Source organism: Zootoca vivipara, chromosome 8, assembly GCF_963506605.1.
Source record: "Zootoca vivipara chromosome 8, rZooViv1.1, whole genome shotgun sequence".
Classification (NCBI taxonomy): Eukaryota; Metazoa; Chordata; class Lepidosauria; order Squamata; family Lacertidae; genus Zootoca; species Zootoca vivipara.
In genome coordinates, this window is record NC_083283.1 from 67,888,983 (window position 1) to 67,910,448 (window position 21,466).

General features: G+C 47.6%; 2 protein-coding genes across 4 annotated transcripts in view; one reads left to right on the forward strand and one right to left on the reverse strand.

The window, feature by feature from the left end:
* Positions 1–904: 904 nt before the first annotated feature.
* C8H5orf22 (chromosome 8 C5orf22 homolog) lies at positions 905–10,360 on the reverse strand. Its single transcript, XM_035125816.2, has 9 exons — positions 9,918–10,360; positions 8,909–9,054; positions 8,370–8,519; positions 7,168–7,612; positions 5,215–5,277; positions 4,294–4,415; positions 2,651–2,717; positions 2,078–2,217; positions 905–1,058 (listed from the first exon to the last, which is right to left on the reverse strand). Exons 1-9 carry the CDS (start codon positions 9,996–9,998, stop codon positions 917–919), a joined length of 1,356 nt encoding a protein of 451 aa, XP_034981707.1. The 5' UTR covers positions 9,999–10,360; the 3' UTR covers positions 905–916.
* A 75-nt stretch (positions 10,361–10,435) lies between these two features.
* DROSHA (drosha ribonuclease III) overlaps positions 10,436–21,466 on the forward strand; it is an 80,902-nt gene continuing 69,871 nt past the window's right edge. The window contains exons 1-8 of one of the 3 annotated variants that reach the window (XM_035125179.2): positions 10,436–10,516; positions 11,677–12,548; positions 14,892–14,984; positions 15,355–15,580; positions 16,990–17,131; positions 17,638–17,789; positions 18,829–18,909; positions 19,678–19,764. In XM_035125179.2, the coding sequence (XP_034981070.2) occupies positions 11,686–12,548; positions 14,892–14,984; positions 15,355–15,580; positions 16,990–17,131; positions 17,638–17,789; positions 18,829–18,909; positions 19,678–19,764 (1,644 nt within the window). In that variant the 5' untranslated portion in view covers positions 10,436–10,516; positions 11,677–11,685. The remainder of the gene's footprint in view (positions 10,517–11,676; positions 12,549–14,891; positions 14,985–15,354; positions 15,581–16,989; positions 17,132–17,637; positions 17,790–18,828; positions 18,910–19,677; positions 19,765–21,466) is intronic. The other 2 variants (XM_035125176.2, XM_035125178.2) reach the window with 2 other exon arrangements.

Consider the following 21,466-nt stretch of genomic DNA (forward strand, 5'->3'; position numbering starts at 1 on the left):
TTACTGGGCAGCCTATAAATGTGGTAAACAAATAAATTAATGACACAGGAGTAGCAACTTTTTTCTTTTAAAAATATTCTATAACATAAATAAGAGGCGCTTACCCGTTGGCATCTTTTACACTTCTAAAATAAAACCGTACGTCTTCGCCACAAATAATAGCAGTTTACTGCCACACTTTGCAACCTGCCCTCAAAATATTTAGGTACGAAGCCTTGCCTCCTAGCATGAATGCTTAGGGTTCTAGAAAATAGAGGTGCCAAAAAACTTGAATGTGTCAGATGTGAACCAGTGCGGCAAAGATGATGGGATGTTACGCTTAAGACATTGGGTGACATTTGGATTTAAATCCTGTTCAACTGGGTGCCCTCTGACAATGTATTATTTCAGCCTAACCTACACCACAGGGCTGTTGTTCGCAGGGTAAAACAGGACCTCCTCATGAGGTCACTTTGAAAAAGCGTGGGACAGAAATATGAAACTGTGTTAAGTTATTCTAACGGGAACAGAGGCACAAAGCCAGGATGGTCACCGCTTCCAAGCAAACGGCAATTTATCTTGAAGCAGTACAGTATTTTCGGTCACAACTGACTGGGAAAATGAATTCAACTATGTTAAAGCAAAATCTCTTCCTCAAATGCTAGGCTGGCTCAGTCTGGAGACTCCTACAGGTATAGGAAGGGCCATTTCCCAGTCATTTTTCTTCTTCTAGGCAAACCCAAAAGGCATCAACGCGAGGATCAATAGCAGCAGAAAATTGTGTTGAGAAAAAAAACAAAATAAAATGATCTGCGTGGAGATTATCACAAGCGCAACCCAACCTCATAAGAAATCCTCTGTCTGCTTCCAAACGGATCCCATGGCGCAGAGAGAGAAACTATTTCTTTTTCTTTTTTTCTTTTTTTGCTTCAACTAATCATGCTGTTCCAGCGGGACAGGAATTTTCCAAGTACTCTAAATGAACTTCCAGGCTGCCATACGCCAGGCGGAGAATATCCAAGACCTTTTCTTGGATGAGCTGAACTTGTTCTGGGGGGCAGTAGTCATCCAAGCTAGATCTGTAAAAAAAGAAGGAGGAGGGATTGCATGGCACAATGTTGTAGTTTAATCATCCCATTCGCATCGGTCTCTTTTCCAAGCCAGAATTTCAACACTCATATCAACGTTCCTTGCTCCCCAACACACGCTTTTCTGGGTGCGCAGCCCAGTGAACTCTCTGGCCCGTACTTCTGGGTGGACATGCAGTAAGACTGCACTTTTGAGAACTGACGACCATTATTGTCAGGGGCTGGACTAAGGAGGAATGGTGGGGACTGCCAGTGTGGTGTAGTGGTTAAGAGCGGTAGACTCGTAATCTGGTGAACTGGGTTCGTGTCCCCGCTCCTCCACATGCAGCTGCTGGGTGACCTTGGGCTAGTCATACTTCTTTGAAGTCTCTCAGCCCCACTCACCTCACAGAGTGTTTGTTGTGGGTGAGGAAGGGAAAGGAGAATGTTAGCCGCTTTGAGACTCCTTCAGGTAGTGATATAGCGGGATATCAAATCCAAACTCCTCCTCCTCCTCCTCTCCTGAACCTTCCCGAGAACAGGAGGACGGAATAGATTTAGAACAGTGCTTTGCTGAAGGACATAGTTCAGAGGCGGCAGAGGGGAGCTGGGAAATATTGGGAGAGGAACAGCAAGAAGCAGCAGCAGCAGCAGCAGGGGAGAGACAACTGACAGACTCAGTGTCTTTGGAAAGCATTCCTGACCCCCTCCTCCCAGAACCAGGCAGACGTTGAGGGTGATAGAGCAGAAAGCTCAGCTTAGCTGATGCAGGGATGACGTAGAATAGAAGAGATGGAGGTGCTTTACTCAGAGCAACCAGCATTATTCAGGGAAGTCGACCTTCCTTCGTCTCTCTCTGTTAATAAATTATGTGGTAAGGACTTTTATTGTTTCCCTGCTTCTTGGTGGGATCAGATTCCCCGAAGCTTGACAATTACGGGACCTGACACAACTCATTCTAATAGCAAACTACTCCGGTGGGCGAGGGTCAACAGGATCCGGGCCAAAACAGCATCCCCACCATATCTTACCGGGCTATCGTCACAAGAGTGGGCTTCGGCAAGTTCCTCAAGAGACGTTCGACGGCCTGCATAAGACTCTCAATTTCTTGCTCTGTGCTGATGTGGTGAGGAAGTTCGGAGTAATCGCACGTGAGCCCAGCCTGGTGGACCTGAAAGGTGGATTACACAAAGTGGCTTGGTGCAGTTCTCTGAGCTGGTCTGTGGCACCAGTTCTGATACCAACGCAAATGGAAGACTTGGTTTGCTAATTCGGGCAAAGGGGCTGCATGCCCAGCCAGAGTGGTACAGTGGTTAGCGTGTCGGACTAGGACCTGGGAGACTAGGGTTCAAATCCTCACTTGGCCACGAAGCTCACTGGGCCAGTCACTGCCTCTTAGCTCAAGCTACCTCCCAGGGTTGGTGTGTGGGGTTAAATAAGGAGGAGGAGAACCATATATACTACCTTGAGCTCCTTGGCAAAAAGGGTGGGGTAAAAATGCAATAAATGAATGAATTAATCAAAAAGAGCCGAGAAAAGATTTTCAGGTTGTGGCCCCTATCTGGTTCCATGGGCCCAAAGTAAATTTGATAAAACAGACTTACCATTTCATAATCAGGCGTTTCCATTCGATTTTTCAAACTACGCACAAGCTGGACTAGAAGTTTCATCCTGTGGTAACAAAACACACATGCATCATATTCTGCAAATGTTATGAACGAGACTAGGAATGAGCCATTATGCAAATGAGGGTTGTTAGATTTCTGGGATATTTCCACCCCCAGAATCTGGATAACTATTGCTGAATTCATCCATATATCTGTGTCAAGAACCAGGCAACAGCACACACAAAAATCACTCAAGCACAATAATGTAATTTAAGTGGGCGCACAATTGTTGTTTAGAATTGCACATATGCTATGCCCACTAACGTCTTGCAGCTGAATATGTGAACTATTTCAACCAACAAAAGCATTGCATTTTCCAAGAATGTCAAGTCCAGGGCTTTCGAGGCTCATCTGGTCCAACCCCCTGCAAGGCAGGAATCTTTTGGCCAACGTGGGACTCGAACTCACAACCTCGAGATTACAAGTCTCCTGCTCTACCACCTTCTTTGTGTGCAATGAAACTTCCTCTTCCCCTCTAGCCCAACCTCCCAAGGTGCACCTGAAAGATCAGCTCTGGAGGTTTGGGGTTCCCTCTGGAGCAGCTTTTGTGGGGTGCGCCATGCTGAAGGCTTTACGATCTCCAGATCATAAATCACTGGATCCAGCAACACATTTGCCTGCGGTTGCTTTAAAACAGCTCAGAACACAGCTCCTTATCTTGGAAGCAAATTAGGGATCCGTGGCACACAAGAGGCAATAAGTACATTCCTGGAAGCAATAAATCTCAGCCAAGTAGTTGTTTAAGTCGGTCATAAAATGTGTAACAGTTACAATATATAGTATTTACCCCATTCCAAAAGAGTAAAAGCCCATGTAAGAGTCTCTGTGCCCTACATGTTGCCAGTAAGGACAGAAAAGCAAAACTGGTTTTAAACACCTCTCTGTGTCTCTTGTAGGAACTGTGCATGTCCAAAGATAAGTTCCCCCAGCAAGTTCCCACTATAATAGAATCAACGACCAGCCAAAACGGCTTCTTAACTCTTTGTTCTGTTCGTGCCGATTCTGGAAACGAATGCCTCTCAGTCATTCGCCCCCCCACCCGCCAGCAGAACGCCAACCCTGTCTGTACCTACTCAGAAGCAAGTCCCATTGAATTCAATGGGGTTTACTCACTGTTAAGTGTCATCGGGCCTTTGCTCACTGTGTGAGCTGACTTGCGGGACTGAAAGCTGAAAAGATGGGGTAGAAATGGGGGAATGAGCAGTACCTGCAAAGATCTGCTGCGGCACAAAGGGCATTTGATTCGTGGTGGCTGTTTGAAGCAAGCCGTCACGTTCTTTGTGCTAAACAACAGGAACTGAGCTCCCTCTGCACAGAGGAGAATGGCTGAGTGCTTGTGCAGGCCTGGTTTCATAATGGCTATTTAAGTCGTGTCCCAACGTCTTATCCCACTGGACGGCTATCCTGTTTTGTGGACAGACTGTCCTTTGAGCCTTTTCCAGACTGGCAACCCCATCTTTTACCTCTGTTCCGCGACGGGGGAGCCCTGGCGGCTTTTAAAAGTTCTTATTTAACCCTCTCCATTCATCTGCCAACCCGAAAGGAAGTGACTCTCTTAGCTGCCGCTCGAGATCCCTTACCCAGGACTCGAAGCCCATCTCTGCAGGTTCTCCTCCGTGTCATCGTCACACAGGTCAGCAAAAGCTGCTTCGAGGTCTTCCAGCTGGTGGACGCGATTCTCAACACAGTCTAGCAAGTCCTCCTTTAAATATAAAAACAGAGCATGCTTGGGGGACGGAGGCTCTTCCCTGGCGACTCAACTTCAGGGCCAGTTTGATGGTTCAGCAAAGTGTAATCTTGTTTGGAGCTGGTGTGAATTTATGCTGGCTTGCTTTCTGCCACCTTATGGGCAGGATTGCTCCCCTAATTACCAACCACTGGCCAGGGGTGAAGTGATAACTGGTTTCCCTGTTGAAACTAAATCAGAAATTAAATTATTGGGGGGGGGGGGAGAGTGTCCAACAAATGCTCCTAAAATGGGAATGCCCTCAAACAAATGACTACCCGATTGAACATAAACCTTACATAAATAAATAAAAATGCCTCAAAATCCAAAGCAAGTCAGGAGAGAAATTGTCTTGCGTGTGCGGGAATTAAAAAGGCGTCTCTTTATCTCTGTTTCCCTTTGGCAAATGGACTTTGGCAGATTAAAGTCACAGCCATGGCAAAACTCTGTGAAAACTGAATAAACATTTTGCGAGGAAAACATTTCATAAGTCCCGCTTCACGGCTATCAGCTTGGCATAATCGCAGTCCAAGTTTGCCAAATATTTTCCCCTCCCGTCTCTTCCCCACTACGCAGCTTATAAACTGAGGTAGAACCACCCCTCCTCCTCCTTGAATGCATTGGATGGAACCATACATAGAATCACAGAATGATAAGAGCTGGAAGGGAACGCGAGGGCCATCTAGTCCACACCCCCAGCAAAGCAGGAATCTTGCTCGAACCCATGACCCTGGGATTCAGAGTCTCTACCCACTGAACTATTGCCGGCCCATACCTCTGACAAATTGCTGTTAGGCTTCTTAAAACTGTACAATTCTTGCAAGATCTTGTACTCCTCCTATTTAAAAAAGGAAAGAAAGCGGGGGGAAACAAGAGGGGGGGATTATTCATAGCACCATTGTGCTGTTATTGCTGTAATGTGAAGAGCGGTTCTGCCTTTAGCACCTTCCTTTCACATCTTAAACATTTCTACGTCCCGAAGAGAAACCACAACTGAGCAAGTGAAATTCTTTTTGCCGATGTCTGCTTCCCAGATACGAAGCAGATACAGTATTAAAATAGCGAGCCACTTAGGATTTCTTTACGCGGATGCCACTACAAGTCTCCACATACGGTACAAACGAAATGAGATCTTGTCTTTCAAACACCATTATCTATTTTCTGCTAGTTTTTCTTCCCGGCTGTATTTCGCCTGCCAGTTCACCCATGCTTTTCCAGCTGTGGTTTAAACCACCAAGCCTCTCGTGCTTGCCAATCAGAAGGTCAGCGGTTCGAATCCACAGGATGTTGTGGAGCTCCTGTTGCTCTGTCCCAGCTCCTGCCAACCTAGCAGTTCGAAAGCATGCTGGTGCAAGCAGATAAATAGGTATTCCTGTGGTGGGAAGGTAAACGGCGTTTCCGTGCGCCCTGGTTTCCGTCACAGTGTCCCATTGTACCAAAAGCGGTTTAGCCATGCTGGCTACTTGACCCAGAAAGCTGTCCGTGGACAAACGCTGGCTCACTCAGCCTAAAAAGCGAGATGAGTGCTGCACCCCTTAGTCAAATTCGACTGGACTTAACTGTCCAGGGGTCCTTTACCTTTTCCCAGGAGTCCTATCTGAGCATTCATGGAACCATGAGTTGGAAACGACCCTGAGGAGGATCTTGTCCAACTCCCTGCGGTGCAGGAATTGTTACAAGACTGTAAACTGTGAGGGAGGGAAGCACCTTTTGGTCTCATCCATACCATCCCACTGTCCTCGGCTTTTACCCCACCCACCCTGGGTTCTAAATTATATACAGTTGGTACTTTGGTTCTCGAACGCCTTGCGACTCGAACGTCTTGGCTCCCGAAGGCCACAAACCTGAAAGCAAGTGTTCCAGTTTGTGAACGTTTTTTGGAAGCCGAAAGTCTGACGCGGCTTCTGCTTAAGTGCAGGAAGCTCCTGCAGCCAATCGAAAGTTGTGCCTTGGTTTTTGAATGGTTTCGGGAGTCAAACGGACTCCCAGAACGGATTAAGTCTGAGAACGAAGGTACCACTGTACATGCAAAGATGGCTGAGGAGAGGAGCAAGCTGAACCACGCAATCTGGCGATACAGCACAATGTTGAAGCAAGCTGCCTTGGCCCCAGCCCTAGGGGTGTGGGGAGAAACTGCTGCAGCTCTCTCTCCCAAACCCCATCGGAGCGAGCCCTGTGTCTCCATTGAGGGGTAGGCACCTGCAGACCCCTGAACATGTAAGTTTAAAGGAGCCCCCCATCCCGCAAGCCAGAAGCGATTTGTGGGCTCCATTTCACTAGAGGCAGCCCTGCGAACGGAACCTGTGAGGCTTCATCCCAAGGGATCCCTCCATCTATCTTTTTTTGGGGGGGGGAGCGGGTGAGTGGGATGTCTCTCTCTCTCCAGGGAGAAAGAGGCAACTCGCCCACCCCACCCCCGTACTAGCGAAGGTGGAGGGGGCCCTGCAAACAGAGCCCCTCCAAAATACTCTACTGTTGCCCCCCTTCAGTAGGGTGTTTGGGGGGTTACCTTTCCCCCCTTCAGTTGGTGTTCAGGACTTCTGCAAACTCAGGCATCTCCCAGAGTTTTCCAACCCGCCCCTCGTGTGCTGCTTTGCCCCCAGAATGAGTTGCACCCGAGCAGCAAAAATAAGAGGGACCCTTAATTGAACACCGGATGCTTTTAAAGGTATTTCCTTCGTCGTTCTACAAGATTAATTGACCAAAGGCTGCAGCCTGGTAGTTTTACCTGTGTGTACATTTCTTTGAAAGGGTTCTTGACGGAAAAGAAATCCAAGTCAATATCGAGAACATAAGCAGAGCCCTTCTGTATCGCTTGGAGGATGTCTTCAAGGAGCTCTGGCACTGGGTGGCCATACTTTTGACCCCGGAGGCTGTCTGTTGTCTCCCGCACAGGGGTTCTGTTTTCGAATCCACCGGCCTCTTCGCACGCGCAGCTGTGGGCAAGGGGAGGAGCGTCCTTCGACGAAGAGGCCGCAGGGATATTTGCTGCATCGCCCTCGCTTAACTTGAGCTTCTTAGCAGGAGGCACAGCTCGGCTTTCCTCCCGGGTGCCAGCGGCTTCCGAAGGATCCACGAGGCAGACGCTGAGCTGCAAAGCCTTTTCGCCCTCTAGCTGGCCGGCAGGGACGTACAGACCGTCGGAAAGGAAGTAATCGTCTGGGCAAGTAACCCTGGAATAGTGACAACAGTGATTCTTAGCAAGGATGAGGACACAAGAAATACTTTGCTGGAACAGACCGAGGGCCCACATACAGAAGCATTCCCTTTCCCAAAGTAGCCAAAATACTGTGAAATTGCTTCAAGATGTTTCATAGGAAGCAATTCATAAATGGAACTCAATAAACAAGGGAAACAACAACAACAACAACAACAACAACAACAACAAAGTAGCCAACTGGCTCTGGAAAGCGCCCAAGCGGAGAATGACATTGTTATTGTACACAACCCTCCCAGTGGCGCAGCAATAAACTACTGGCACATTTGCAAAGCTAAGCAGGGTCCGGTATGGTTTCAAACTAGATTGGGGACCACGTCCTGAGATTCCTGCATTGCAAGGACCCTTAGGGTTCCTTCCAATTGTATAATTCTAGAATTCCATACCAGCAGTGGAGGCTGATCTGGTGGGGCAAATGGGGCACCGCCCCATCAAACTCAGTCGGCCCCCAGCCAGCTCCCAACTCCCTATCTTCTGACTTCCAAACTTCTTGCAACCAAAGCAGAGTGCGGATCTGCCTGTCACCATAGCTTCCAAGTTATCCCTTTTTTAAAGGGATTTTCCCTTATGCTGAATAGGCTTCCTCGTGAGAAAAGGGAAAACTTGGCAGCTATGGCCTGTCACTGGCTCTAACGCGAGACCATTAAGATGGAACCACACAACAACATCCCCTATATCTAACACAGCTTTAGAGAGGTGCCAGCAATAATTACCTTATGGTAGTGGTGGAGGTGTCTTTACCTACTAAGAAATGATGGGTGCCTTCTTCAATTTGCTGAGCCCAAGGCGGGTGCAGCCACATAACGTGTGAAATGTGCCCAGCATAGACGGCAGGCATAATCCAGTTTTCAATGCTTAGCTCACTGCAAGAGGGGGAGAAAGATGGATTGAGAAAGCTGTTGCTCTTTTGGAAGGTCAGGTACAAATGTCGTTGTAATAAAGGTGACACACAGCCTGTGTTAAGAAGTGAACATTACTTAGAATGCTTTCTTTTAAAAATATAATAAATTTTACTAAGCTTTCAATTTTTTGTTTCAAAATAAACATTTTACAAACTTTAAAATATCTAGTGACTTCCCTTCTTCCCCTCTCTCAGCTGCCATGCTCATGGGGTGAGCTTGTTCTCATGCTGTATTTCCTGCCCCACCAAGAGGAAAGCACCCCAAAGTTCAGGAAGCAGCTCGACAATACTCCGGCTCCCATGCAAAATGAAAACCGCATCTCCTCAAGGAGATGGATTGTGCGATCATACCTGAACAGAGATTCTTTATCGAACACTGTATCTGCAGGCATGTTCACCGGTATAAGGAGGTCTGGATGAGAATCCAAATGGACAAAGCAGATGTCACTGGCAGGAAGATGCTTCGAGCCGATGGCTCGGTAGATGAAAGGAAGAACCTGGAACAACAGCAATAGAAGCATCTGCGGGAAAGCAAGACTAGGGTGCAGAGTTATTGCAAAACACCCAGACGTTGTAGTTCAGCAAGCATGCAGAAAATGGGGGCTTCTATTTGGCTTTCATTTTTAAAAGAAAGGATAGCTAGAACTCGTGGCTAACTCATTTGCCTTTATCGCAACCACAGCGTTACTCAAAAGGCATTTTCCACAAGTTTAACAGCTCTTATTTCTAGGTAAGGTTGGCACTGCAGTAATAACAACCACAATAATTTTATTATTTACATGCCACCCATCTGACTGGCTCGCCCCAGCACCAGACCTGTCGACGAGTACCAATGGACCTAATGCTTAGGATTGCTATAGGGGCAGAAAGGGCTGCAATAGTCTCAGCATTAGAACCCTAACACATTTACAAAGCTAAGCAGGGTCAGGTATGTTTTCAAACTGTATGGGAACCCGTGCATCGAGATTTCCTGCCTTGGAGCGCACTGGACTCCGTGACCCTTGGGGTCCCTTCCAACTCTACCATCCTGTGATTTTATGGACTCCATAGTGAAGCATGTGCACTGCATGCAGGATTGTTCAACCCCAGACACGCAGGATTGTCTCCACGTAGAGCTTGCCTGTCAGTACAGATAGCTAGATGGACCAAAACCTTATACGCGGAACGCATAGGTGTAGCCAATGTTTTTGTTGGGGGGCAGGTCTTGGGGAGGGGCAGAACCTGTTATTTATTTTTCGGAGGCGCAGCTGGGGGGGGGAAGCTCCCTTGACTCCCCCCGATTAAGCACGCCTCTTCAGATCGCACCATCAGCAGTGAAAGCTACGCATCGGATTTCCCCTTTCGCTCGCCGACCGCTTACCTCGTGGTGATCCTCCACCACCCAGACAGGCAGCGCCGCGTACGCACGGACGAGTCCGGCGGTCCCGCCGTCGCTGCTCATTGCTTGAGCGGCACCGAACGTTCAGGCGCGGAGGATTCCGAAAGCGAACGCGGAGACTTTCGCAACGTTCGGGCCTCCGAACTCCGGCAGGCGCGACGTTCCAAAGGCCGAACTCCGGCGTCCGCGGCGTTCCAAAGCGAGAGGGAGAGCGCGCGCGCGGGGGGACACATCTCGACGTGACACGCGCGAGCATGGCGGGAAAGGGAGGAGGAGCAGAGTCCACCGGCGTCGTAAGCAACCCCGATAGCGAGAGCGTTAGCCGGCCGGGAAGAATCTCCGGGATGCTCTCGCCAGTCCGTGCACAGGACCACCCACCGCGTCGCCAACCAGCCGAGTTTCCTCCCCTGGTCGCCAGCAGGCAGCTCCGCGAAAGAGCCTTTCCGGCTTCGCTTTTGCTCCTCCTCTCAACTTTTCTCTTCCGGTGCGCGTGGTTTCCCACAATTCCCCCCCCCCTTGTCTAGATCTGGGCTGCTCAGCCGGTGCCTGAAGTCTCGGAGCGAGGAAGCGACTATTCCCAGGTAAGTTTCCCGCTTTTGTTTGCAAAGAAGGGACATGCATATCAGGGGCGGAGTCAAGCGGGGGGGCGGCGGCAGGTCGGGGCAGCTCCCCTAAATCAATAAAAACACACAAAAATACATAGCAAACGGGGGTTCTACCACCCCCCCGCATCAAAAGGCCGGTATCCCCCCCCCAAAACAAAAATCCTGGCTGCGCCCCTGATGGATATGCGTTGCTCTCGGATCTAGGCTGCGGTCTACCTGCTTTCTGCTTGGAAAGAAACGAGGCATGCATTTCAGAGAAGGGTTTCTTTTCTTGCTCCCTGCAATGCTTTAGGAATACAGTAGAACCGCTCAGTCAGCTCATAGCTAAGGATTTTGGTCCTGCTCATCCCCCTCCCCTGCTGCGGCTTGAGGCCAAAAGCACATTCAGACGTGCATGGGGGTTCCCTTGTGCATGGGGGTTCCCCCGTGGGCAAAGTTTATCTGAAATAACAGGCAATGAAAAGCCCTTCCCTATGAAGTTGACACGGAAAGAGGGCGCCGTGGCGACAATTCTTTGGGACATCTAGATCAAGGGAAGTAATAGTACCACTGTATTCTGCTCTGGTCAGACCTCACCTGGAGTACTGTGTCCAGTTCTGGGCACCACAGTTCAAGAAGGATACTGATAAGCTGGAACGTGTCCAGAAGAGGGCAACCAAAATGGTCAAAGGCCTGGAAACGATGCCTTATGAGGAACGGCTTAGGGAGCTGGGTATGTTTAGCCTGGAGAAGAGAAGGTTAAGGGGTGATATGATAACCATGTTCAAATATATAAAAGGATGTCATATAGAGGAGGGAGAAAAGTTGTTTTCTGCTGCTCCAGAGAAGCGGACACGGAGCAACGGATTCAAACTACAAGAAAGAAAATTCCACCTAAACATTAGGAAGAACTTCCTGACAGTAAGAGCTGTTCGGCAGTGGAATTTGCTGCCAAGGAGTGTGGTGGAGTCTCCTTCTTTGGAGGTCTTTAAGCAGAGGCTTGACAGCCATCTGTCAGGAATGCTTTGATGGAGTTTCCTGCTTGGCAGGGGGTTGGACTGGATGGCCCTTGTGGTCTCTTCCAACTCTGATTCTATGATTCTATGATTCTATCTGTGGTGCACAGCCTTTTATTTCCCTTTTCGGTTTCTTTTCAGAGATTGACAATGTCTTTCCATTCCGGGCGAGGGGGGTGCCCCCGAAGCCGAGGAGGAGCCACGGCGCGAACCCCGACTCCGACTTTCCGCCCCCAGAATTTGAGGCAGCTCCATCCTCAGCAGCCTTCATCTCAGTATCAGTATGACCAGCCGACGGTGACCACGGCGGCTTACGCAAGCCCTCCTGCCACGAGCTACATGCCTTCCAGGCCCGATTTTGTCCCGTACCCGCCGCCCATCCCCCCGTCGCCGCAGAGCGCCATCTCCCAGTGTCCCTTGAGGCCGCCTTTTGCGGGCCACCAGGTCAAGCAGACCTTCCCTCTCCCTCCTTGCTTCCCACCAACTCCGCCCCCCGCCCCGAATCCCGGAAACCCTTCCGTTTCGACCAGTGCGGCGGGACAAAACGCGTTTCCTTACATGATGCCTCCTCCGTCAGTTCCACATCCTATGCCGCCTCCTGTCATGCCTCAGCCGATTAATTACCAGCCCATGTACTCCCCTTCCTACTCGCAGCAGTCGTTCCCCCCTCCTAATTTCAACAGCTACCCACACAATGCAAACTCTTACCAAGGTGGCGGCGGCAACAACGCCAACAGCGGCAGCAACAACAACAGTGGCAATTTCCGGAATGCTAGTCAGTATCCGATAGAGAAGTCCCAGGTTGAACGGAGGTCTCCGGAGAGGAGTAAACACTACGAGGAGCATCGCCACCGGGACCACGGGCACGGGGAGAGGCACCGCTCCGCCAATCACGGCGATCGACGGGATCGAGGGAGGAGCCCCGATAGGCGGCGGCAAGAAAGCAGTCGGCATCGATCGGACTACGTCAGAGGGCGGACGCCCCCCCGTCACAGAAGTTATGAATGGTACAGGTCAGCCAGTTTGAGGCCAGGTTTGGTAGGATGTGTTTGGCCATGGAGACAATTCTTTCGACGAGAAATGGTTGGCCCGCAGTTGCTTGCCAAGCTTTGTTGCTTAGCCGAAATTGCGCTCAAGGCTTCCCCGTCAAAGTCCCAACATTCACTTCTGGCACATCCCTCTTGTGTACATATAGAGAAGGTACATATAGAGAAGGGCCCAAAAAATTATTGTCATGAGTAAAAAGAGTTGTCTGTCTATAGCAGGGGTGCCCAAACTTTTTTTCAAAGAGGGCCAGATTTGATGAAGTGAATGTGTGTGAAGGCCAACCAAAGTTGTTGAGCTTTTTTGAGGATTGAAGTTGTTTGAGGTTTACTCATGGTTTGTATGTATTACACAACCCAACTGGTGTATTATTTGGTTGGAAATCAGAAGTCAAGAGATAGCCTCCTCTTTAGAAAAATAATAATAGTCATGCTTCCAGCCAGAGCTTTTTTCTAGAAAAAGAGGTGCGGGAACTCCCACTTTTTTGTGACAGACAACCCTAAGTTGTTGACCTTTTTTATGGGGGAACCAAAGTTGTTTTAGGGAGAAAACATCACTTTTTTTGGGGGGGGGAGAATGCTTCTCCGTCTGAATGGCATGTGGCTGCTATACGGCGGCTAGCCCACTACAAAGAGGTCCCGGAACGCATCAAAGAGATGATGGAACTCCATTTTGGTGAGTTCTGGCCTGCTTCCAGCTACCATGATTTTGGCTGTTGAATATAAAATGCTTAGCTGGAGTTTTGTGCTATATGTAGCATCACTTGACTATAATTGAGCTACATTGTTCTTTTGTTCTTAATATTTTTATTGAAAAGGTTTCAATTATAAAGAAAGAAAGCAGGCATCCCCAAACGTCGGCCCTCCAGATGTTTTGGACTACAATTCCCATCAACCCTGACCACTTGTCCTGTTAGCCAGGGATCATGGGAGTTGTAGGCCAAAACATCTGGAGGGCCGACGTTTGAGGATGCCTGAAATAAAGGGATGCAAAGATAAATATTTTTAAAAGAAAAATAAAAAGGCACAAAAATGTGTAGAAAGAAACAATATACGAGTATAGGCAATAGATTAAATATACTCTACCTCATACGTTCTTAGATAAATTTGATATTATTATCATAATACATATGTAAATACGAATAGTCTACTGCATTTTGTATAAACTCATTCAAAATATGGTTATATTTGTCCAAACAAAGTCTACGTCTGCAAGCAGTCCATAAGTTGCAAATGCTATCATATTGTTAATCTATTTATTAAAGGGGATCATATCTTTATTCTTCCCATTCATCAATAGAGCACATAGAATCCCATTTTTGTTGTCCTGTTGTTAACTTCCATACAATAGGTATATAGTTCAGAAGAATGTTCTCCGCTGAAAAATTTAGCTTTTTCAGGACGGTCATAACTGAGAATGAATAGTTCATTTCACGTGTTTGCCTTACGTCTCCTGCCTTCCTCTGTGGTCTCTTTCAAATGTGAGCACGTTTGAAGGAGCTCAGTTTACCTGTAGGAAATCCCTTGAGGATCCCTTGTGACTGCCTTGAGAAATAAAACCACTTTTCAGCTTGTTTCATTATAAACGTCACTTGTCCAGGGTCAAAAACTTTATTAAACAGACTGAGGAGGCCACCTCAACTTGCCCTTTGCCTCGGGCAACAAAATGCCTTGAACGGGCCTGCCCTTGTCTGAGTCAAATGCATTGATTGTTGCTTCTTGTAAAATTGTTTCATTGAATTTTTTAAAAACATGCTGAGTTGAGAGAAATAATTGAGAGCATTGTTTTCTGGAGAAAATGTACCAGGAGAGGAGGATGGGGTGCATGACATTTGCTGATGTACTTTCTATCTCCTGTTCTCCCTATCTCCTGGTATTGCTTGCCCCTATTATTATTACAGCGGGACCTCGACTTACGAGCTCCTCGACATCCGACGTTTTCGACTTACGAGCGGAAAAAGTGGCTGCGCGCTTACGATTTTTCCGACATCCGAACGGAAAACCCGTTCGCAGCTAGATGCGGTTTCCTTGACTTACGAATTGATTTACGAAAGCTGAGACTGAAAACCTAGGCCAGAGTCAGGTTTATAAGAGCAGATGGAACCCTATTGGCTAGGCAGGTCACCTGATTCCTTCGGGCTGGTAGGAGCAATATTGTCCTCTGATGGTAGAGAATATGGCGGCACTTCCTCTTCCATAATGACTCTCAGGGCTCTCGGCAGTTTATTAAGCTTTCTGGTTCTCTTATTGTTATGGAACTAGAATTTACTCTCATTGAGGACAGCGGCCTAAATCTTCTTTAATTCTTTAAAGGGAACGACAACGAGAAAGACACAGGCACCGCGACAGCCGGCGATCGCCATCCACTGAGAGATCTTACAGGAAGGATCACAAGAGGACAGGAAGGTAAGATGAGGGAGTTGATTATCGTTGGGTAGCTGCTGTTAGGCAGACTCTGGTTCCCAGCTGTTGTACTCCCATCATCCCTAGCTAGCAGGACCAGTGGTCAACGATGATGGGAGCTGTAGTTCAATGACAGCTGGAGACCCAAGTTTGAGAAACCCTCTTGTTAGACTGCGCCTTCCTACCTGGGGGATGGTATAGAGAGAAGGTAAGACAAGATTTGGCTGGATACAAAGCCAGTTTTCAGCAGACCTCATGCATGAATGCTGCAGCAAACTTTTGATGAGTATCTCTCCTCCTCGCGCACATGTACCGATTGAGCCCAGCCTCGCTGCCCAAGCTGAATGGTTTATTCCCTTGTCTTCTTGTGCAGTCAGTCTTCCAGTCAAGAGCGGAAGAGAACTCGCTGGGAAGATGACCGGGATAGGTGGTCGGAAAATGCCAGCAGGGAGAAGAGCTATACTTCCATCAAAGACAAAGAGCCGGATGAGGCCGTCATCGAAAAGAACGAGGAAGATGACGAGGACCTGCTGAAGCCTGTGTGGGTCCGCTGCACCCACTCGGAAAGCTACTACTCAAACGACCCCATGGATCAAGTGGTACGTTGAGGAACCGTTTAGAGTTGGAAGGGACCAGAAGGGCCATCTTTTGCCCAAGGTGGTGCTCAAACCCACAACGCTTGAGATTAAAAGTCTCATGCTCTACTGACTGAGCTACTCCAAGATCACTTAATAAAGTTCTCCTCCTCCCTCCTTTCGCCATGTAAGACCCTTCTAGGGGGAAGGGCTTGGCTTCCTGTATCATGTAGTGCTTGGAGAGAATTGCCCCAAATTGCGTAGGCATCTACCCAATTTAAGTTAACTTACCTTGGGACCCAATCTATTTTTTCCCCATCCTGAAACCTCCAGTCAACATTCTGTGTCCAATGTGTATGCTCATTTCTTAGTTAACTGGGTGGGGTGTGTGGTTTTTTTTTTGGGGGGGGGCATTATCTATGAATATTTTGGGTACTTCAAACCTTGTAGTTCCTCTAAACCTGTTGATGCCTCTCTGGTATATGGATGATACAGTGGAACCTCGGTTTATGAACACCTCTGTTTACGAATTTTCGGTTTACGAACGCCGCAGACCCATCTGGAACGGATTAATTCACTTTCCATTACTTTAAATGGGAAAGTTCGCTTCAGTTTATAAACGCTTCAGTTTATGAACAGACTTCCGGAACCAATTACACCCATGCTTCGGGTTAAGTACGCTTCAGGTTGAGTACTCCGTGGACCCGTCTGGAACGGATTAATCCACTTTCCATTACTTTCAATGGGAAAGTACACTTCAGTTTATGAACAGACTTCTGGAACCAATTGTGTTCATAAACCAAGGTACCACTGTACTGTTTTGGCTATGTAAGCACTGACACTTAAAGAATTAAGATCACTGTGTGATCTAGGTTTGTGTGTATCACACACTGTCTCATTTTCTGAATGTCCAGAAGAAACCACAGCTTGTTATAAAATCTCCGGTAAATCATCTCATGTGATTGACGTGTTGCATTTGTGAGTGTGTGTGTTGTGTGTGAAACACACTCCCGAGGGTCAGCATGACTGCAAATTGACCTTGCGAAATATTTTCAATTCAGAATATCCTTTTAACTTTCTTTTTTTTTTAAAAAAAAATTAAAACATTATTTGGTTTTTCAACTTAAAATTTTACAGAGATTTATCAAACATAGATAATAAAAACAAGATTCCAAGGAATCTCCTGGACTTTCACCCTCCTCTTTGTGGGTCCTAATTATTAATCATTTCCTCCCACATCTTTTATGATAATCCAAATCCTTTATCTCTTCCATTATGTCCGGAATTCAACCTTAAACTATAAGTGATATTCCAATCCTAACGATTTTAACTGTTTGCAATGGTCTTTAAGATAAGTTATAAATTCCTTGTTACAATGTTCATCTTCCTGATTTCTGGAATCCTTTTAACTTTCATTTGGTTGCAATTGCAAGGGCGATTCCACTGTCGTCGGAACGAGCCGGCTCCGAGATTTATATGAGAAGTTTGAGGAAGAGCTGGGCAAGCGGCAAGCCAAAGCCAAAGCTGCCAGGCCCCCCTGGGAGCCCCCCAAGACCAAACTGGACGAGGATGTCGGTAAGGACTGCTCACCCCAGAAATAAATGCTTGCCACTTTCTCGGAGGGATCGGTTACTGGAAGCCCAAAGGCCAAATCTGGTCCTCAAATGCCATTTGTCCCTTGAAAGATTGCCTGCCACTAACCCACTCTTCTAAGATGAGGCATAGGCAAAGTATCCTTTATCTGTTTCCCCTGTGGCCTAACCTTCCCTTTTTATGTGCCACCGTTGTTCTCTTTTCTGTGAAAGCCTCATCTGAGATGGAACTCGTGTGCCTGAAGAAAAAGCTTGATATCGGGGAAGCAGCGGGGTTAGTTAGAAAATTATATCTTGCATGCTAGTGACCAAGCACTCTGTACCCTTGAGGTGTTGCCAGGAATAAGTAGAGAAACTTTGCTCTTTGCCGTGCCCCTGGGGCATTTGCCGCTCCAGTCTCAGGTCAGGGGTGAAGCCTCCGGCCGATGCGCAGTTTTGTGGGAGAGGGAAAAGGGCAGGTTGGTGTCACTTTTTTTTCCGGGAACGCAGGGAGCTCCAGCGACTCTGAGTGCGACTCGGATGACGACAGCTGCTCCAGCAGTTCGGATTCGGAGGTTTTTGACGTCATCGCTGAAATTAAGCGGAAGAAGGCTCACCCAGACCGGCTGCACGAGGAGCTGTGGTACAACGACCCCGGACAGGTAGTACATGCCAAAAAAAGCTCAGTCTTAAACATTTGTGTCGCGGCTATGCAACTGGTCACTTAACGGCTCAGGACCGCTAAACCTCAAGGACTGCCTCTTCCCATATGAACCTACCCGGATCCCGAGATCATCTTCTGAGGCCCTCCTTTGTGTGCCTCCTCCTCGAGAGGTCCGGAGGGTGGCAACACAAGAACAGGGCCTTCTCTGCAGTGGCTCCCCATCTGTGGAATGCTCTCCCCAATGAAGTTTGCCCGGCACCTTCATTATACACCTTTAGGCGCCAGGCAAAAACGTTCCTTTTTAACCAGGCCTTTGTTTGATTTGATTGACACCCCATGCCCTTTTAGAATGTGGGATTTGGGGGGGGGGGGCGTTGTTATTTTGATTACATATTTTGTGGTTTTATATTTTGATTTTGTTCTGTGAACCACCTCGAGACCTCTGGTATAAGGTGGTATATAAATTCAATAAATAATAATAATTTGTTATTCCGTACTGGGGATCAAGTCACTTTGCCCAAACCAGTGACCACCACCCCTGTACTTTACACGGCTCAATCTTTTCTCAGTCCTGTTCTTGTCGCTGTGTATGCACACATCCGAAATTGCCAAGACACAACCACCAAAGTTCGGGAGAAAAAGTACATGCATATGTACTTTTTCACAAGCCCCGTTGAATTTGGTGGGGTTTACATATGAGTAGACACATAAAGGGCTGCACTGTACGTTTCAAAAAGTCTTGATGTATGGCTGGTGATAGGCTGGTGAAACCTAGGCAAAAATTATTTCTCTCGGCAGAATACTTTCCATGGGTAAATAATATTTGACTCGGGCAGCATTTCGAGACAGTCTTTTGAAGTACCGTGGTCTGTTAAGGTACTTCAGTCCATGTGCTTAATTTTTTTAAAAAAATTGACTCTTAACTTGTGCATGCTAATTTGCTTTTAAAGGCATTACGTTTTCAGGCACCGAACCAGACCGCCTCTTCCTGTTTTTAAGCATCTTGACTCAATATCCTCCTTTAACATTTTTGACAGATGAACGATGGACCTCTGTGCAAATGCAGTGCGAAAGCCAGACGGACGGGAATAAGACATGGAATTTATCCCGGGGAGGAGGTAATATTTCCTTAAAATGCGTTTAGGGTGGTTGAAGGGATATCAAAGCATCTCATCAGGTAAAATACTATACGGTGGGAAGGGGGGCACTTAATAATAAATAAGCATAGAAATAGACAATAAAACCATGTGCCCAAAAATATTAAAATACAACAACAAGCTATTATTTAAACCAGTGTTCAGAACTCCCATTTTGCAACAGTATTTCATTGGCGCAAGTGGTTTCTGAGTTCTGGCCGCAGTAGTGCGCCTAAATTTCAGATTAAAACTGCAGAGTGGAAGGAAAGGAGGACCTTTTTTCTGCCTCCCCACTTCCAGCTACTCTCCAAAGATGGGAATAGAGACCCTCTTAAGAATATTAGGAGGGTAAGCAGGGGAAGGACTAGACCATGTGAAAAATGTACATAAGATTTTAGCTGTGGTTCATTATCAGCTTTGTATAAAAAAGTGCACCTAGACATTCCGTTGTTGCGCCCATAACCTCGGTTTAAGGTGCCGTTTAGCTCCTAGCTTTCATATCTCGGTTTCTAATGCTGACTAAAACCTTAAGTCCAATAAAGCACACTTCAAGAAAACAGCAAGGAAAATAAGAGTTTTCTTAAGGTCTTCAATGAGGAGGGACACCGACCTTCCCTGGTGTCTGCAGGCAGTGTTTGGTCCAAAACATCAGGAAGACATTAGGTTGCTGAAGACAGCTTTATCTCCTTTTATTGGCACTCACTTTTCCTAATCACCTGCCCCTCCTCTCTCCCCTCTTGTTTCTTAAAGCCTATTAAACCCTGCCGACCCATGACCAACAATGCCGGGAAATTATTCCACTATCGCATTACAGTGTCACCGCCTACAAACTTTTTAGTAAGTATGATATGAAGCAGGGGAAGCAGCAGACCCGTCTGTTTTTATTTGAAGCTCTTGATTTTAAGCCCCTGCCCGGCAGGCATAGGTGGCAAGCAAGCTGGACATATTTATTTGTTGTGGCTGTTATTTATTGATTCCGTTTATATACTGCCCTTTACCCAAAGATCTCAGGGTAGTGTACTACATTAAAAATGTGATTTGTGTAGCATCATCATAATAAAAGCAATAAAGCGATCGCAGGAAATAGAATAACAGTCCCCACGCTTCTAAAAGGCTGTAAGGTTGTTCAATAGCTGAAGGCCTGGGTAGAGAGGAGTGTTTTTGCTTGACATGTAATGAAGGCGCCCGGCGAGCCTCTCTGGGGAGAGCATTGCACACATGGGGAGCCACCGCAGACAAGACCAGTTCTTCTGTTGCCATCCTCCAGACCTCTTGTGGAGGAGGAACTGAAGAAGAGTCTCAGATAATGATCGCAGGGTCCGGGTCAGTTCACATAGAGGGAGGTGGTCCTTGAGGTAATACCGTAGTTATTATTATTATTATTATTACAGTGGAACCTTGGTTTTCGAACCGTAATCCATTCCAGAGGACCGTTCGACTTCCAAAACGTTCAATAACCGAGGATCAATGGGTGGTCGGCAAAATCCATTGAAAAAAATGGAGAATTGCACCTTGGAAGCCATTCGAAAATGGAAGCTATTCCAGGTTTTTGGCATTTGGGTTCCGAATTGTTTGGCTTCCGAGACGTTCGAAAACCGAGGTTCCACCGTATTATTATCACCCTGCCCAACTGTTTGGGTTTCCCCAGCCACTCTGGGCAGCTTCCAATAAACATAAAAATAATAATATTGCAATCATGAGCCATTTAAGGCTTTATAGGTCAAAGCCAGCTCTTTGAATCGGGCCCGGAAACTAATTGGCAGCCAGAGCAGTTGAGCCAGGATCTGTGTAATATGCTCAGTGTGTCCTGCCCCGGTGAGCAACCTGGCTATCCAATTTTGCACCAGCTGAAGTTTCCGAACCATCCTCAAAGGCAGCCCCGCATATAAAGCATTACAGTAATCTAACCCAGAGGTTACCGATGCATAAGGGGCACGCCTGGGCCACTGGCCGAAATGGACGGAAGGCAGTCTGCGCCACTGAGGCCACCTGAGCCTCAAGAGACAACGATGGATTCAGCAGCACCTCCAAGCTGTATATTCAGAGAGACTGTGACTCCATCAAGAGCAGGCAATCTTCCACCCATCTGGTCTAGGGAGCTGCCCACTGACAGGGCCTCAGCGTTCTGTTTATTGGCTTCCAGCCAGTCCGTCACCAAGGCCAGACACTGGTCCACCCCTCCTCTGCCCCTAGCATGGAAACTATGGGCTACCAGGGGAGGGAAGCCCAGGAGCAGTCGCCAAGGTGCTTATACCTGACCTCCCAGCTGCATTTTGCCAGCAGCTCATTGTCTCCTTGCACACCCCACCTCGCAACCTCATGGTAAACCACGGCGACCCCTGTGTCGGCAGGTCTGTGCCGTCCCAACCTGCTGACCGCTATGGGCCCAGCCCCGTTGTCCAGGATAGAAATTCAACAAGCTATTGGAGGAGGAACAGAAGTTTGGGTTGCTGCTCTGCTAGTCGCTGGAACGCCGGCAAGCATTTCAGCAGGCTAACTTCTGTAGCCTTATTTGCAAGGCTAGTCTGACCTCTGGCTT